Source organism: Amblyraja radiata, chromosome X (genome assembly GCF_010909765.2).
Source record: "Amblyraja radiata isolate CabotCenter1 chromosome X, sAmbRad1.1.pri, whole genome shotgun sequence".
NCBI classification, from domain to species: Eukaryota; Metazoa; Chordata; class Chondrichthyes; order Rajiformes; family Rajidae; genus Amblyraja; species Amblyraja radiata.
In genome coordinates this window covers 4,312,016-4,328,232 of record NC_045999.1, presented here as the reverse complement: position 1 = coordinate 4,328,232, position 16,217 = coordinate 4,312,016, and the positions used below count along the sequence as shown (strand labels likewise).

The window sequence follows — 16,217 nt, the reverse complement described above, 5'->3', positions numbered from 1 at the left end:
GGAGTTAGCAGCGTGGAAACTTCAGGCCCGGTGCTGAGTCCAGGCTGCAGGTAAGGCGACGGCTGCGGGCTGCTGGAGGGCGGTGGAGTGATCAGGGTCAGCGAGCAAAGAGTAGGAGGTCCCGGTGGGCAGATGGTCGGTGAGGCAGCAAGGTGAGTAGGCCCCCCTAGATCTCGAGGCCCTAAGCTTAAGGTTGTCTAGCTTATGCGTCAATCCGGCCCTGAGTGCAGTAGCCCTCTCAAGAATGCAGCAGCAATACATGGGAATGGCAGGCAAATGTACAGGTTCTAGCACATTTATTCTTCAGTAGGATTCCACCTAAGTTCCATTCCATCACCACATTTACTCATTTACAGGTATGTAAACACATAGTTTTGGTAGAATGCAGGTATTAATTATTTAAGCTTTGCAATCATTTATTTTGCAATGTAAAGTTACGCAAGGCTTATATTTCTGGAAGAACCAGTTTAAAGCAAGTTTGCAACGTATTGATAATTGCTCAATATTTTCCTCTGCATCTATCTAGGGTGGGTATGTACAATATCCTTGAGACGTGCAGCTTCCTGCATCAACCTTATTAACACTACCATTCCTTGTTGAAGATTTCTTGAATGATAAGCAATAATTTATGGGAATCTAGGAATAAATGTCATGGAGGACGCTGAGTCAGAAAGAAAAGAGATTGCCAACCTCAGGGTCCAGAATCAACTCGATCTGCGATCCTATTTTAAACATGGACAATAGGAAAATTAGGATATGGAGTTAAAACATCTTTGTGTTCTCTGGATTTGAAACTGACCCTTGGAGATTGCAGTCTGAAGAAGCGTCCTGACCTGAGATGCTAGCTATCCATGTCCTCCGGAGTCTATGATTGAGGGGGGATCTTATAGAAACTTACAAAATTCTTAAGGGGTTGGACAGGCTAGATGCAGGAAGATTGTTCCCGATGTTGGGGAAGTCCAGAACTAGGGGGTCACAGTTTAAGGATAAGAGGGAAGTCTTTTTAGGACCGAGATGAGAAAATCATTTTTTACACAGAGAGTGTGGTGAGTCTGTGGAATTCTCTGCCACAGAAGGTAGTTGAGGCCAGTTCATTGGCTATATTTAAGAGGGAGTTAGATGTGGTCCTTGTGGCTAAAGGGACCAGGGGGTATGGAGAGAAGGCAGGTACGGGATACTAAGTTGGATGATCAGCCATGATCATATCGAATGGCGGTGCAGGCTCGAAGGGCCGAATAGCCTACTCCTGCACCTATTTTCGATGTTTCTATGTTTCTATGTTTCTATGAACCTGTACGTCTTTGGAGTATGGTGGAAAACCAGAGATCCCGGAGAAAACCCACGCAGGTTCCGGAGAGAACGTACAAACTCTATGCGGACAAGTCAGGTTCGAACCCAGGTCTCCGGCGCTGTAAGGCAGCAACTCTACCGCTGCTCCATCGTACATTGTTAAGGACCTATCCCACTTTCACGAGGTAATTCACGAATTCTCCCGAGTTTTCCCCTTGATTCAAACTCGCAGAATGTTCGTAGCGAGTCCGTAGGAGTTCGTAGATGTATCGTAGCGGCTCGTTATGCCAGCCGTAGGTACTCGGGGCGTCAGGTAAGTCGGGACGTTTCTTCCAGCCCGATAAAAAATGTCCACGAGTAAAAAAAATAGTCGGGATGAAAAGAATTGCAACATTTTACTCGTAGTTAGTCCGTGGGCAAACCGTAGTAGGTCGTGAGGGTACTCGTAGATATTCGTGGGTACTCGTAGCTCGGTAGCTGGACAGAGAAAAACGGTGAATGAAAAAAAAAAAGCTTAAGTCAACATCAGCACGTGATCTCTGTCACTCCAGTTCGTGAACATATTCGCGGAAGGTCGTAGGAGTTCGTAGATTACCAAAATCTTGATTCCTTTAAACTCGGCAGAAGTTTTGGATTAAATCGTGAAAGTGGGACATGCCCTTTACAACATTCACTTTCATTTACAACCACACTCCAAAGACATACAGGTTTGTAGGCTTGGTATAAATGTAAATTGTCCCTACTGTGTAATAATAATAATTTGTTACTTGTTATATTCCGATTATATGTTATTCCGATTACTATGTAAGGTGTCCTTGAGATGTCTGAAAGGCGCCCATTAAATAAAATTTATTATTTAATGGGCGCCTTTCAGACATCTCAAGGACACCTTACATAGTAATCGGAATAACATATAATCGGAATATAACAAGTAATAAAGACATCACAGAGACACAAATTAAAAACAGAATTCAATCCCAAAACATAAAATCAAAAACACAATGTGATGCCCCTGTCCCACTTAGGAAACCTGAACGGAAACCTCTGGAGACTTTGCGCCCCACCCAAGGTTTCCGTGAGGTTCCCGGAGGTTGCAGGTGGTTGCCGGAGGTTGCAGGTAGTGGAAGCAGGTAGGGAGACTGACAGAAACCTCCGGGAACCGCACATGGCTCGTCAATCCTGTTCTGTCTTTCACCGGGAGCTCGCGGGTCCCCGGTGGGAGACTGCTTTGCGGGGCACCGGCAACGGCGACTTCTCCCGCCCGAATTGCGGGGTTGAGAGTGACCTGGAGGGGGGCCTTACAACGCCCGGCGCGGTAGTAAATTGCCGCGGACTTGCTAGCGCCCGCCGGGGGCTCCAACATCAAGGCCCGGGGCAGGGCCCTACATCGCCCGGCGTGGCTTTGAGTGGCCGCGGACTTGCTAGCGCCCGCCGGGGGCTTTGACCTCGACTTCGGGAGAGGAATGGAGAGCAGGGGAGAGACAAGACTTTGCCTTCCATCACAGTGAGGAGGAGACTCACTGTGATGGATGTTTATGTGAATTGAATTGTGTTGGTGTGTGTCTTGGTTCTTTTTTTGTATGGCTGCAGAAACCAAATTTCGTTTGAACCTCATGTGAGGTTCAAATGACAAATAAAAGGTATTGTATTGTATTGTATTGTAAGATCGTCGCCGATCTGATCATAACATCCACCTTCACAATCGTACCTTACTCTGGTAATCATTAACCCGCTTACTTATCAGGAATCTATCTACACCCACTTGAAAAACATTTGAAGGAGGACTCACAATGTCAGAGGTCATGGGGAGAAGGCAAGGGAATGGGGTTAGGAGGGAGAGATAGATCAGCCATGATTGAATGGCGGAGTAGACTTGATGGGCCAAATGGCCTAATTCTGCTCCTATCACCAGTGGTCTTATGATCTTACGGTTTTCATATAAAATCTTCACATCCTCCACATAACTTGCTGATTCCTTACTTTGAAACAGCAAAGGGCCTGTCCCACTGGGTGTCATTTGCACGTCATTTACGTAACATAATGTCCGCGTCACGACTTGTGTGTGTGACGTGCTCGTGATGCGCGCATGGCATGCATTACGCGCGCATGGTGCGTGGTGACGTAGGCAGTGATGCACGATCGCGCGCGGCGCCCCAGGATTTTGGGATTCACAAAATCTTCGCGCGCCACCTGCGTTACCCGCAAATGACGCTCAAGTGGTACAGGCCCTCGACTCTGTGTTCCCCACAAGAGGTAACATCCTCTCCACATTCACCCTGTTGGCATGTATGGAGAGAAGGCAGGTACAGGACACTGAGTTGGATGATCAGCCATGACCACATTGAATGGCGGTGCAGGCTCGAAGGGCCGAATGGCCTCTACTCCTACACCTATTTTCTATGTTTCTATGTATGCTGATGATTGCACAAAGTTCACTTTCATTTGCAACTCTTGAGCAAATAAACTTGCATGCAGCAAGACACTCTTGCAGGACAGACTGACACGATTCCAAACTACAGTGTATACATGTCTTACAACGTTAGCTCATAAGCCAACCCATTCCATTCCATTTATTAATCTAGGACATTTTCCCTCAGCTGCTTCCGATATATACACATCCTTAAATAAGGACCATGTGGATACAAAGAACTGCAGATGTTGCTTTACAAAAATAAAGACTAGTGTACGTGTCAGAGGTAATGGGGAGAAGGCAGGAGAATGGGGTTAGGAGGGAGAGATAGATCAGCCGTGATTGAATGGCACAGTATAGGAGACTTGAATGGCAGAGTAATAATAATAATAATAATAGATGGGATTTATATAGCGCCTTTCTAATACTCAAGGAGCTTTACATCGCATTATTCATTCACTCCTCAGCCACACTCGGTGGTGGTAAGCTACTTCTGTAGCCACAGCTGCCCTGGGGCAGACTGACGGAAGCGTGGCTGCCAATCTGCGCCTACGGCCCCTCCGACCACCACCAATCACTCACACACATTCACACACAGGCAAAGGTGGGTGAAGTGTCTTGCCCAAGGACACAACGACAGTAGACTTGATGGGCCGAATGGCCTAATTTCACTCCTATTCCTTATGACCTTAAAGTGTTGGGGTAACTCAGTGGGTCTGTCAGCATCGCTGGAGAACATGGGTAGGTGATGTTGCGAGTCAGGAGACTTCTTCAGAGTGATTGTGGGGAGGGGAGGGGGGAGAAAGCTGTAAAAGAGGTGAAGGAAACCTGGCAAGTGATGGGTGAAATCCCCCCTTATCTTTATCTACCCATCACTTGCCACATTTTGTCGTTCCACCCCCGAAGAAGTGTCCCGAACCAAAATGTCACCAAACATTGTCTATTTCCTTCGCTCCATAGATGCTGCTGCACCCGCTGAGTTTCTCCAGCACTTTTGTCTACCTGGTACCTATCAATGTTCTCTGGAGATTCTGTCTGACCCGCTGAGTTACTTTACCACTTTCTTGATCTACTGGATGGCTGTTGACCAGGGCACGTGAGTGAAAGTAATTTAAGAAAGTTATGATCAGTGAGAGTTTGCTATGTAATATTTGGAAATACTTGTGTAAAGATACAGACTAAAATTAATTTCGCAATGTTGACACAATAGACAGTAGATGCTGGGATCTGGAACAAAAAAAAAAACTTCAGTGGGTCAGACAGCATTTGTGGAGGATGTTAGACACTAAATGCTGGTGTTACTCAGCGGGACAGGCAGCATCTCCGGAGAGAAGGAATGGATGACTTTTCCAGCTGACCCGCAGACAATAGACAATAGGTGCAGGAGTAGGCCATTGGGCCCTTCGAGCCAGCACCGCCATTCAATGTGATCATGGCTGATCATCCCCAATCAGTACCCCGTTCCTGCCTTCTCCCCATATCCCCTGACTCCACTATTTTTAAGAGCTGAGTTCCTCCAGTCTACCTTCTGTTTAAACCAGCATCTGCAGTTCCTTCCACCTGGTATCCCTTCATTCTCTGTGCTCCAGAGAAAACCAAAAATGATGTCCAACCTCACCTTATAGCTGCTACCCTCTAACCCAGGCTGGTAATCCTCCTCTGCGCTCGATATAGGAATTCTGAGCGGGGGAAATATTGAGTCTACCAGGACAATCCTGAGTGTGGATCTTCGGAAGGAGGTAGAAGTGGATTCTAGATTTTAGTTTTAGTTTTTCATTTTTACAGATATGGTGCGGTAACAGGCCCTTCGGCCCACCGAGTCCGTGCCGACCAGCGATCCCCGCACATTAACACTATCCTACACACACACTAGTGACAAATTCCACTTACACCAAGCCAATTAACCGACAAACCTGTACGTCTTTGGAGTGTGGGAGGAAACCGAAGATCTCGGAGAAAACCCACGCAGGTCACGGGGAGTCAAGGTATTATAGAGCTCTCACTCCAACCCTGCAAGATGGTTTGTCAAACAACAGCATTACCCTTTGTCAGGGATGTGATAACCATCTTAGGATGGGTTAGTATGAAGTTCAGAAGGGGTCGGCCACAGTGACGAGGGCAGTGGAACAATTGAGGAAGTCAATGTCATGCTAATCTTTCTTTCTTCCCAGCTGTTATCAGGCAACTGAATCATCCTAGCACGACCAGAGAGCAGTCCTGAACTACTATCTGCCTCATTGGTGACCCTCCGACTATCTTTGATCGGATTTTACTGGCATTTCCTTGCAGTGAACATTATTCCCAGATTATGGCTCAATTGTACACTGTCAATGGCTCGATTATAATCTCGATTATATTCTCTTTCCGCTGTCTGGTTAGCAGGCAAACATTTTTTTTTCACTGTACCTCGGTACACGTGACAATAAACTAAACTAAACTCAACTGCTAGCAATGGATAGATGTGTAGGAGGGAACTGCAGATGCTGGTTTGGCCCAAAGAAAGACACAACATGCTGGAGTAACTCAGCGGGACAGGGTCTTGACCTGAAACGACACCCATTTCTTCTCTCCAGAGATGCTGCCTGTCCCGCTGAGTTACTCAAGCTGTTTGTGTCTAGCAATGGGTCGATCATTCATAGAGGGTTAACATCTAAGAGGAGGGAAGGGGGGGGGGGGGGAGCAGGTGGATCAGGAATCCTAAACTGGGAGGAAAGGTCCACTATCTGGAATAAATATATCGAACCACAGAAAAGGCAAGTCAGAAGAATACAGTGGGACCAGGAGATCATAGAAACATAGAAAATAGGTGCAGGAGGAAGCCATTCGGCCCTTCGAGCCAGCACCGCCATTCATTATCATCATGGCTGATCGTCCCCAATCAATAACCCGTGCCTGCCTTCAGAATTCTTCTTCCTTTCCAAACCCATCAGTGTGGCTTAACTGCCTCCCCAATTCGGTCTCAAGAAAGGTCTCGACCCGAAACGTCACCTATTCCTTTTCCCCAGAGATGCTGTCTCTCCAACTTTTGAGTTACTCTGGCTTTTTGTGTCTATCTCAGGGATCTCAGAAGGTAGACACAAAATGCTGGGGTAACTCAGCGGGACAGGCAGCATCTCTGGAGAGAAGGAATGGGCGACGTTTCGGGCGGAGACCCTTCTTCAGACTGAGAGACAAGGGCAAGAGGGAATGGTACCTGGGTGTCATGGTACATCAGTCATTAAAAGTAGGCATGCAGGTGCAGCAGGCAGTGAAGAAGGCGAATGGCATGTTAGCATTCATAGCAAAAGGATTTGAGTATAGGAGCAGGGAGGTTCTACTGCAGTTGTACAGGGTCTTGGTGAGACCACACCTGGAGTATTGCGTACAGTTTTGGTCTCCTAATCTGAGGAAAGACATTCTTGCCATAGAGGGAGTACAGAGAAGGTTCACCAGACTGATTCCTGGGATGTCAGGACTTTCATATGAAGAAAGACTGGATAGACTCGGTTTGTACTCGCTAGAATTTAGAAGATTGAGGGGGGATCTTATAGAAACTTACAAAATTCTTAAGGGGTTGGACAGGCTAGATGCAGGAAGATTGTTCCCGATGTTGGGGAAGTCCAGAACAAGGGGTCACAGTTTAAGGATAAGGGGGAAATCTTTTAGGTCCGAGATGAGGAAAAAATTTTTCACACAGAGAGTGGTGAATCTGTGGAATTCTCTGCCACAGAAGGTAGTTGAGGCCAGTTCATTGGCTATATTTAAGAGGGAGTTAGATGTGGCTAAAGGGATCAGGGGGTATGGAGAGAAGGCAGGTACGGGATACTGAGTTGGATGATCAGCCATGAACATATTGAATGACGGTACAGGCTCGAAGGGCTGAATGGCCTACTCCTGCACCTATTTTCTATGTTTCTATGTTTCTATGACCCGAAACGTCACCCATTCCTTCTCCCCAGAAATGCTGCTGCCTGTCTCGCTGAGTTACTCCAGCTTTGTTGTGTCTATTTGAGGATTAACTCCTTGTGACAACTGATAGAAGCTACAGATTATATCCCACGTTCAACACCAAGTGTGAGTGAGTGTTAATTGGCCTTACGGGACACCCAGGGCTAAGCGACTGGAATTATAAATAAACCCATTGTCCGGGGAATGAAAGAGAATGAGTCAGCTGGTCCTGAAATTAAACCGGTCAAAGGATTTCTGCAGGCGGAAATGATTTAGTTTTGAAAACATCTTCAATAACCCGCATTCCTCCCGTTCTATTGCCTTCGAGGGAGGAACTATATTTGCATAATTGGAAGATAGGTATCGAGTGACTGACTGACTGTATAGTTAGTGCCAAACCTTCCGGGAAAGCTCACAAAGGGAGCTAGCTCTTGCTCACACTAGACGTGCTCTGCCTTCTCTGGACAGGTGAGTTTAGACTGTAATGTTTGCTTTTTGGAATATGCAGTGCCGAGACCAAAACCTATATGGGTTTTATCGCACTCTATAGATGTTCACCAGAATCACCGATTGGGGGGGGGGGGGGGGGAATATTTATATTAAATAGTTTAATGGTGTTTATTTTTAAGAAGCAAATGCCCTGGGGAAGTTCTGCAAAGATGGGTGAGATGAGTGGAGTTTTAGACTTGATGCGTTTTTGTTGGATATACTAATTGCCACTTTCAGAGAGCCGTGGACTTGTAACCTCTGATCCCAAAGGACCCTGCCTTGCTTTCCCCTTACTTTTGATCTCACCTCACACTTATCTGGATTAAACTCTATCTGCCATTTCTCCACTCATACTTCCTACTGATCTCTGTCCTCCTTTGACAACCTTCCACATTTTCCGCAACTCAGCCTATCCGCTAATCAGCCCGTCTCCATTTTAACGGTATGTACACTTACCTAGAATTCACTTATCTTCATATTGGTTCAACCATAAATGAAAGAATTATTGGGCTGGACAAGTAACCTGTGCGTTAAAGTTCAGTTCAGGTTAGTTTATTGTCACGTGTACCGAGGTACAGTGAAAAGCTTTTGTTGCGTGCTAACCAGTCAGCAGAAAGACAATGCATGATTACAATTGAGCCATTTACAGTGTATAGATACATAGAAACATAGAAAATAGGTGCAGGAGTAGGCCATTCGGCCCTTCGAGCCTGCACCGCCATTCAAAATGATCATGGCTGATCATCCAACTCAGTATCCCATCCCTGCCTTCTCTCCATACCCCCTGATCCCTTTAGCCACAAGGGCCACAGCTAACTCCCTCTTAAATATAGCCAATGAACTGTGGCCTCAACTACCTTCTGTGGCAGAGAATTCCACAGATTCACCACTCTCTGTGTGAAAAATGTTTTCCGCATCTCGGTCCTAAAAGATTTCCCCCTTATCCTTAAACTGTGACCCCTTGTTCTGGACTTCCCCAACATCGGGAACAATCTTCCTGTACCTAGCCTGTCCAACCCCTTAAGAATTTTGTAAGTTTTGAAAAGCTTTTGTTGCGTGCTATCCAGTCAGCGGAAAGACAATGCATGATTCCAATCGAGCCATTTACAGTGTATAGATACATGATAAGGGAATAACGTTTAGCCAGCAAAGTCCGATCAAGGATAGTCTGATGGTCACCAATGAGGTAGATAGTAGTTCAGCGCTGCTCTCTGGTTGTGGTATGCACCAGTCCTTTACATCAAAACACAAAGTGCTGGAGAAACTCAGCAGGTCATACAGTATCTGTGGAGGAAATTGTCAGATGAGGTTTCGGGTCGGTGTTTCAGGCTGTGGAAGGTCCTGATCCAAAACATCACCTGTCCATTCCCTCCACATACGCTGCCTGACCCGCTGAGTTCCTCCAGCACTTTGTGTTTTACCCAAGATTCCAGTATCTGTTGTTCCTTGTGTCACCACATCCTTAAAAAAAACTTTATTGGAACTAAGATTAATAATGTGTAAGTTGATTTGGTGTTGTGAGTTTTGACAATGCTAGTGCATCGGTGGGTACTGTGGTAAATTGCTTTACCACAAGACTTCAGAATGTCACAGAAAAGTCATGGAGCGGGAAGATCAAAGGCTTGGGCACCAGCCCGAAATTAGTAATCTGAGCTTCATGTCGCGGAGTTGCAGATTCTGTGTCTTCTAAGGCAGTGATTTGTGGATTACACACTGTACAAACACTATTTAGTATATTCAGCATTGTGGTTTACTGGCAAAAACAAACTGCTGGAGGAACTCAGACAACCAAGCATCATCTGTGCAGGCACGGGCATAATCTGCCTTTTGGGACGAAACCCTACATCAGGACTGAAGGGCCTGTCTCACTTGGGCGTCATTGGGCTAATTTGAGGAAGGACATTTAAGAGGGAGTTAGATGGTGGAATGGGTTGGACAGGCCAGATGCAGGAAGATTGTTCCCGATGTTGGGGTAGTCCAGAACAAGGGGTCACAGTTTAAGGATAAGGGGGAATTCTTTTAGGACCGAGATGAGGAAAACATTTTTCACACAGAGAGTGGTGAATCTGTGGAACTCTCTGCCACAGAAGGTAGTTGAGGCCAGTTATATTTAAGAGGGAGTTAGATGTACGGCCCTTGTGGCTAAAGGGATCAGGGGGTATGGAGAGAAGGCAGGTACGGGATACTGAGTTGGATGATCAGCCATGATCATATTGAATGGCGGTGCAGGCTCGAAGGGCCGAATGGCCTACTCCTGCACCTATTTTCTATGTTTCTATTCTTAATTTGAGGAAGGACATTCTTCCTATTGAGGGAGTGCAGCGTAAGTTTACAAGGTTAATTCCAGGGATGGCGGGACTGTCATATGCTGAGAGAATGGAGCAGCTGGGCTTGTACGCTCTGGAGTTTAGAAGGATGAGTCTATCTTAATAACCCTTTTTGCTTAATAAAATAACCCTTTAGCGTAACTATCTGGCATTTAGCAATCTCCTCTAATGGCATTGTAATATGGTACATTTTACTCTGTAATGTCATGTGTTTCAGACGACTACAAGAGACAGCAACGATGACCTTTTACGATGGCCTTTACCCCTTCTACCCAACAGCGCGGACACCAGTAGGGTTCAACACCATTGAAATTGTGGTCATTATTATCTTTTTAGTTTTCCTGGTGTCTTTCCTCATAATACTCATTGGAATCCGCGGAGCTGAAGTAAGTGTCTATCGTAGCTCGTGTTTTTACCTCTGCAGAAATCTCTCGGGAACTCGGGGGCTTCAGGTGGAGCCTCAATCAGATCCCTAATGAATGGTTTCAGGGAAGATTTAATGATAAAATGAATTGGGGGGGGGCGTTGAAAAAATGAATAAAATAATCTGTTTCTATTGTTGTTTAAGAAGGAACTGCAGATGCTGGAAAATCGAAGGTAGACAAAAATGCTGGAGGAACTCAGCGGGTGCAGCAGCATCTATGGAGCGAAGGAAATAGGCAACGTTTCGGGCCGAAACCCGGAAGGGTTTCGACCCGAAACGTTGCCTATTTCCTTCAGGGTTTCGACCCGAAGCGTTGCCTATTTCCTTCATGGTTTCGGCTCAAAACGTTGCCTATTTCCTTCATGGTTTCGGCTCAAAACTTTGCCTATTTCCTTCATGGTTTCGGCTCGAAACGTTGCCTATTTCCTTCATGGTTTCGGCTCGAAACGTTGCCTATTTCCTTCATGGTTTTGGCCCGAAACGTTGCCTATTTCCTTCAGGGTTTCGGCTCGAAACGTTGCCTATTTCCTTCAGGGTTTCGGCCCGAAGCGTTGCCTATTTCCTTCATGGTTTCGGCTCAAAACTTTGCCTATTTCCTTCATGGTTTCGGCTCGAAACGTTGCCTATTTCCTTCATGGTTTCGGCCCGAAACGTTGCCTATTTCCTTCGCTCCATAGATGCTGCCTCACCCGCTGAGTTTCTCCAGCATTTTTGTCTACCTTCTGTTTTCTATTGTTGGATAGGTTTGTAATGGGAGGCGTGGAGTTAATGTGAGCAGCAAAAGAATGAGAGGCGGTAGGAAGTATATTATTGAGCAACGAGTTATTGTAGTCTGGCGTACACTCCTTAAAGGGTGGAAGAATAAGGTGAATGATGGATGCGGAAACAGCAAGGCACTGAGACTAATTGAATACATGTTTCAAAGAGATAAGATAAGCTGTAATCCTACAGCAGCTGTATAATTCTGTACAATGAAGGCTAAAGCACCCTCAAGGCATATTAGTGGAGATAGATAGATAAATGGGAAATATGAGATGCTGTTCCTCCAATTTGGTTTGGACAGCTTATAATACAGTAGTATGAATATTGATTTCTCTAACCTCAAGTAACTCCACCCAAGACACACCAGCTTCTCGTTCTCACCTAGCAAACAACCAACAATCAGGGGCTTTAGAAGGGTGTCGGCCCGAAACGTTGCCTATTTCCCTCGCTCCATAGATGCTGCTGCACCCGCTGAGTTTCTCCAGCACTTTTGTCAGCCTACATTTACTTTAAGCACTTCATGTTTCAAGCCATTTTCCAATACTCCATCCCAATTTCATGGTGAATATGATGTTGAATCATCAAGCCTCTGCCATTCCTTAACGCATTACCCACCACTATCCCAAATCCCATAACACTTTTGTTTGATAAAAAAAATCTCAATCTTGGATTAAAAATTAACAGCTGACCATGCATAAGAGCCATTTGCAGAAGAGAGTTTCAGACTCTCTGCATTCTCTGTAAGGTTCCTAACTCCTCTCCTAAAAGGGCTGGTTCTTGTTTTCCAATTATGCTTGCGATCACAGACAGCGTGGTTAATGGAATCGTTTCTCCTGACATGTCCAACAAAACGTCCGGGTTTCAAGTCAAGTCAAGTCTATTCGTCACATACACATACGAGATGTGCAGTGAAATGAAAAGTGGCAATGCTCGCGGACTTTGTGCAAAAAGGCAAACAAACAACCAACCAAACAAATACAAACAGAATGGAACAGAATCACATGATCTTTTCCATATTAAATATTGTGGGCGGAAGGAAAAAGGGAAGAAAATAGCAATTTTAAAAAAAGCAGTAGAGTGGTTCAGTAGAGTTAGTCGCTGGTGAGATAGGAGTTTACAGTCCGAATGGCCTCTGGGAAGAAACTCCTTCTCAACCTCTCCGTTTTCACTGCATGGCAACGGAGGCGTTTGCCTGACCGAGTTGCACCACCTGATGTATAGTTCCTGCAGGGGGGGCGAGTGAAGTTCCCATAGTTCGTTCGGGTTTCTTGAAAATCTTAATCAGTCAGCTCTTTAACTTTCAAAATTCCAAGAAGGACAACGTTGATTTCTGTAGTCTTTCCCAATAGTCTAATCCCTGGGAGTCTGGATCTGTGGGAAAATGGCATTGCATGGCCATTGTGTTCTTCCCGAGTTGCAATGTTAGAACTGCTTGCTGTGCTCCTAGTGTGGTCAGTGCTGAGTTTTCTATAACTACAACTGCAGTAGAGTTGCTGCCTTACAGCGCTAGAGGCCCGGGTTCGATCCTGACTACGGGTGCTGTCTGTACGGAGTTTGTACGTTCTCCCCGTGACCGCGTGGCTATTCCCCAGGCGTTCCGGTTTCCTCCCACACTCCAAAGACGTGCAGGTTTGTGGGTTAAATGGCTTCGGTAAAGATCGTAAAATGTCCCTCGTGTGTGTGTGTGTGTGTGTGTGTGTGTGTGTGTGGGGTGGAACTAGTGTAGGGGCGATCGCGGTGGCATTTTGTACTAACAGTTGTGTGATCATTTTTCCAGAGATTCCACTGGCTTGCAAGGGTAACCCTCAGCCTGTTCATCGGAGTTGTTATTGTCGGTGAGTATTGCCATATCCACTCTTGTTGTAATCGTGTAGTGACTTGTCAAACAAAATGATTTCTTTCTTAGTAGGATGAGATGATAGCTGACAAATGTACAAAAAGAGTGTATAGGGAGGGAATTTTGAATTTTGTTTTCTGAGGGCAGTGTTCAAAGCCCATGACTAAAGGAACATTTAAACCCCTCTCTATTGTCCTTGAGTTGGTGGTGAACCTCCTTCATGAACTACTGTAGTCCTTCTGTCGAATCCCGCTTGGAGTGCATACTGTCGTTGTGTCCTCGGGCAAGACACTTCACCCACCTTTGCCTGTGTGTGAATGTGTGTGAGTGATTGGTGGTGGTCGGAGGGGCCGTAGGCGCAGATTGGCAGCCACGCTTCCGTCAGTCTGCCCCAGGGCAGCTGTGGCTACAGAAGTAGCTTACCACCACCGAGTGTGACTGAGGAGTGAATGAATAATGCGATGTAAAGCGCCTTGAGTATTAGAAAGGCGCTATATAAATCCCATCCATTATTATTATTATTCTGTTGAGGGTCCTCCCACAGACCAGTTAGATGGAGAATGCATGGATTTGAATTGAATGACAATGAAGGAACAGTGTGCAGGGGAGAGGAAAGACTTTGCCTTCCATCACAGTGAGGAGGAGATTCACTGTGACGGATGTCTGTGTAAATTGAATTGTTTTGTATGTTTTGTAGGAATTGTCTTGGTTTGTATGGCTGTGGAAACAGGGTTTCGTTTGAGCTTCACTGAGGTTCAAATGACATGGAATAAAATATTGTATATTGTATATTGTAACAGTAATGCGTTTCCAAGTCAGGATGGAGTGAACCTTGGATGTGGTGGTGTTCCCATATTCCTTGCCTTTGTGGTAGGGATTGCAGCTCTTTTTTTTATTTTGTTTTTTTAAATTTTTTTTAAATAAATTTATTCAATTATTAAAAAATAATATTACACTACAATAAAACAAGCCAGAACCCACCACCATAATACAATACAATACAAACATGTAATAAACTACTATACAACTATGATACAATCCTTATTGAGGATACATTCAACACCCTGCGGAGCCCAGCGGTCCCGGAACTCCCTCAGGGTGCCCGCAGACAGGGCATATTCCCTTTCTAATCCCACCCGGGCACGGACGTAACCCCGGAAAAGGGGCAGGCAGCCGGCTCGGGTAGAGCCCTCCACCGTCTGTCGCCTTGACTCGCGGATGGCCAGCTTGGCCAGGCCCAGGAGCAACCCAACCAGGACATCTTCAGCCCTACCCTCTCCCCTACGCACAGAGTGTCCAAAGATGTGGATGGTGGGTGAAAAATGCAGCCAGAAGGCAAGGAGCAGCCCCTTTAGATATTCAAACAGTGGCTGCAGCCTCACACACTCCATGTACACGTGGTACACAGACTCTTCCAGCCCGCAACAGTGGCAGGCGGCTGGCGAGTCTGTGAACCGCGAGAGAAACAGGTTGCAGGGAACACCTCGGTGCAATACCCTCCACCCCAGGTCCCCAATGTAGAGGGGGAGGATTGCAGGTCTTGGAGGTGGTGTCAAAGTAACAAACAGCCGTGCGTATTCTACAAGTGTAGCCACAGTGCATAATGGCGAAGGGAGTGAATATTTAACGTGGTGGCTGTGTTGCTAATTTTTGGAATGGGATTGATTGATCTACAGTGTAGGAAGGAACTGCAGTTGCTGGTTTAAACCAAAGATAGCTGGAGTAACTCAGCGGGACAGGCAGCATCTCTGGAGCGAAGGAATGGGTGACGTTTTGGGTCGAGACCCATCTTCAGACCATGTTATTGCTTGATGTGCATCTGATGAATTGCCATCCAAGAACCCCATGGGTTCTGCAACTCCAAATTGGTGCAGTAACGTGCACTGGTGTTTTTCCTCTGATGGGGGTCGGGGTACAGCACCTTTCTAAGTAAATGTAGTACCGTCGGGGCAGAGTTGAGGTGGGGTTTGAGGGGGAGGGTGAGGAGTGAACACCAATTATTCCCTCCCGTCAGGATTTCTGTGGGAGACCGAGGACCCAGTTTTAGTTTAGTTTAGAGATACAGCACGGAAACGGGGCCCTTCGGCCCACGGAGTCGACGCAGGCCATCGATCAGCCTTACACACGAGTTTTATGTCTCCCACCTTCTCGCCCACTCCTTCCATTACAGTGGCCAATTCACCTAAAAACCCACCAGTCTTTGGGATAGTGGGGGGGGGAGGGGGGAACGAAACCGCCCGAAAGAAACCCATGTGGTCACAGGGAAAAAGTGCAAACTCCACACAGAAAGCGCCAAGGTCAGCATCAAATCTGGCGCTGTGGGGCAGCAGATCTACCAACCGTGCCACAGTGCCGGCCTTTTGCCAATGAGTCACCCTGAGATCATGAGAATATCGAGACATGTGGAACAAAGAACATAGCAGCAGGATCCCTCAATTCCATTCTGCCGTTCAATATGATCACAATTGGTCTGGTCCAGGATTCATCCCTTTTCCCATATTCCTTAAAATCCCTGATCTTGATAAAAAAGTTATCTACCTCCTCTAGATATCACCAGCAACCTAGCTTCCATAACCCACTAATATAGAGACTTCAATGGATTGAAATCTTTGTGAAGAAAAGGTTCCTACAGATTCTAGTTTGAAATGATGACCCCTTAATCTTGCAGCAAAGTCCCACTACTCAAAATTCTCCCGCCAGTGGTAACATCTTGATATTCACCTCTACGCCCCTTGGGATATCCGACAGTCA

The 16,217-nt window shown here is 46.1% G+C and overlaps 1 protein-coding gene across 1 annotated transcript in view; it reads left to right on the top strand.

The window, feature by feature from the left end:
- The first annotated feature begins 7,924 nt into the window (after window positions 1–7,924).
- The window catches only part of LOC116968154 (dual oxidase maturation factor 2-like), a 20,442-nt gene continuing 12,149 nt past the window's right edge, over window positions 7,925–16,217 (top strand). The window contains 3 exon segments of the mRNA XM_033014787.1: window positions 7,925–8,095; window positions 10,661–10,829; window positions 13,407–13,464. Of these exon segments, the coding sequence (XP_032870678.1) occupies window positions 10,683–10,829; window positions 13,407–13,464 (205 nt within the window). The 5' untranslated portion in view covers window positions 7,925–8,095; window positions 10,661–10,682.